Source organism: Galeopterus variegatus, unplaced genomic scaffold (assembly GCF_000696425.1).
Source record: "Galeopterus variegatus unplaced genomic scaffold, G_variegatus-3.0.2 Scaffold569, whole genome shotgun sequence".
NCBI lineage: Eukaryota > Metazoa > Chordata > Mammalia > Dermoptera > Cynocephalidae > Galeopterus > Galeopterus variegatus.
Genome location: NW_007726680.1, coordinates 272,749 through 274,104, shown reverse-complemented (window position 1 = coordinate 274,104; position 1,356 = coordinate 272,749). Strand labels below are relative to the sequence as shown.

Below are 1,356 nucleotides of genomic sequence, written 5' to 3'. Positions count from 1 at the left end.
ACATTTATCAAAACTAAGAAATTAGCAGTGATACAATACCATTAGCTAAACTACAGAGTTTCTTCTAATTTCTACAGTTTTTCCACTAACCTCCGTCTTCTGTTCCAGGATCCAATCCAGGATACTAGGTCGTATTTAGTTGTCATTTCTCCTAAGTCTCTTCAAATATGTGGCAGTTTCTTAGTCTTTCCTTGCCTTTCATGGCTTTTGATACTCTTGAAGAATAGTATCAAATATTTTGTATTCTGTTTCACAATTTGGATTTGTCTGGTGTTTTGTCATTAGATGAGGTTGTGGATTTGGGGAAAGAATACCACAGAGGTGATGTGTCATTCTCATGGCACCATGTCAGGGGACAGACACATCATGCTATCAGGACTTATTACTTATTATTAACCTTGGTCACTCGGTTAAGAGGGTGTCTGCCTGGTTTCTTCACTGTGTTTCCCTTTCTACACTTAGTAACTCTATACTTAGTGACTCTGAAGTCACTAAATCTGCCCACACTCAAGAGGATTTTAAGAGTGGAGTGAAGTCACTGAAGGGACCTAAGCACAGGAGGACTGGGTTTCGAACGTCTGTCTTAGGAGGAATATGCTGGCTGCAATGTGGAGATGAGGTATGGTGGAGTTTACAGCAGACTGGACATACACTGATGGATTTTAGGAGACCAACTCGGCAGGAGTTGAGTGTTTATCCGACGTGAGGGATGAGAGAAACTGCAGTTGGGTGCGTGGGGCCTGTGCGTCCCTAGGAGGTTGTCTGCTTCCCCCACCCCCTGGTGAGAAACCACATTCTGCTTCTCGGTCTTTCGTTGCTTTGGGGTTGGGTTCCTGAGGGTTACCAGGGCTGGAAAATGACTTACCTGCATACAAACAAATTAGGAGAGATTTGGGATTACCAAGGAGGGTCAGAATCCCTGACTTACAGCAGGGACAGCAGTCGGAGGGACTGAAAGGAGCTGGGGAAAGTCATCCCTAAATCCTCTCTCTTCTCAGTTCAATGACCCAATTATGATCGCGGCATCAGAGAGTCCATGACTCAGTGGTTTCAAACAGATGATTTTATTTACCTTTTCGTGGCCGCGGGTGTCTATCATGTTTTCTTTCGGAAGCGTGTTTGGGGAGGGGGCGGACTGCTACGGCCTCAGCACTCATCTCCGCCGGCGGGCCCCGCGCCCGGATTTCTTTTCTCCTCGGCGCCTTCGGGTGGGGGCGGGAGAGGCGGCAGGAGCCGGGGCAGGGGGCGCGGGGCCGGACGCCTGGCGGGCCGCAGCCCCTTGCGGGGGCTTGTAGACCAAATGGAAGATGAAGGCGTTGCAGTACCTGGGGGTGGGGGTGGGGCGGCGGGCGCGGC

At 49.6% G+C, this 1,356-nt stretch overlaps 1 protein-coding gene across 1 annotated transcript in view; it reads right to left on the bottom strand.

Annotated features, from left to right (window-relative positions):
• Positions 1–368: 368 nt before the first annotated feature.
• Positions 369–1,356, bottom strand: part of ZMYND15 (zinc finger, MYND-type containing 15) — a 6,247-nt gene continuing 5,259 nt past the window's right edge. The window contains exons 14-15 of the mRNA XM_008570075.1: positions 1,073–1,325; positions 369–865 (exon numbers count right to left, since the gene is read on the bottom strand). Coding sequence (XP_008568297.1) covers positions 1,154–1,325 — 172 coding nt within the window. The 3' untranslated portion in view covers positions 369–865; positions 1,073–1,153. The remainder of the gene's footprint in view (positions 866–1,072; positions 1,326–1,356) is intronic.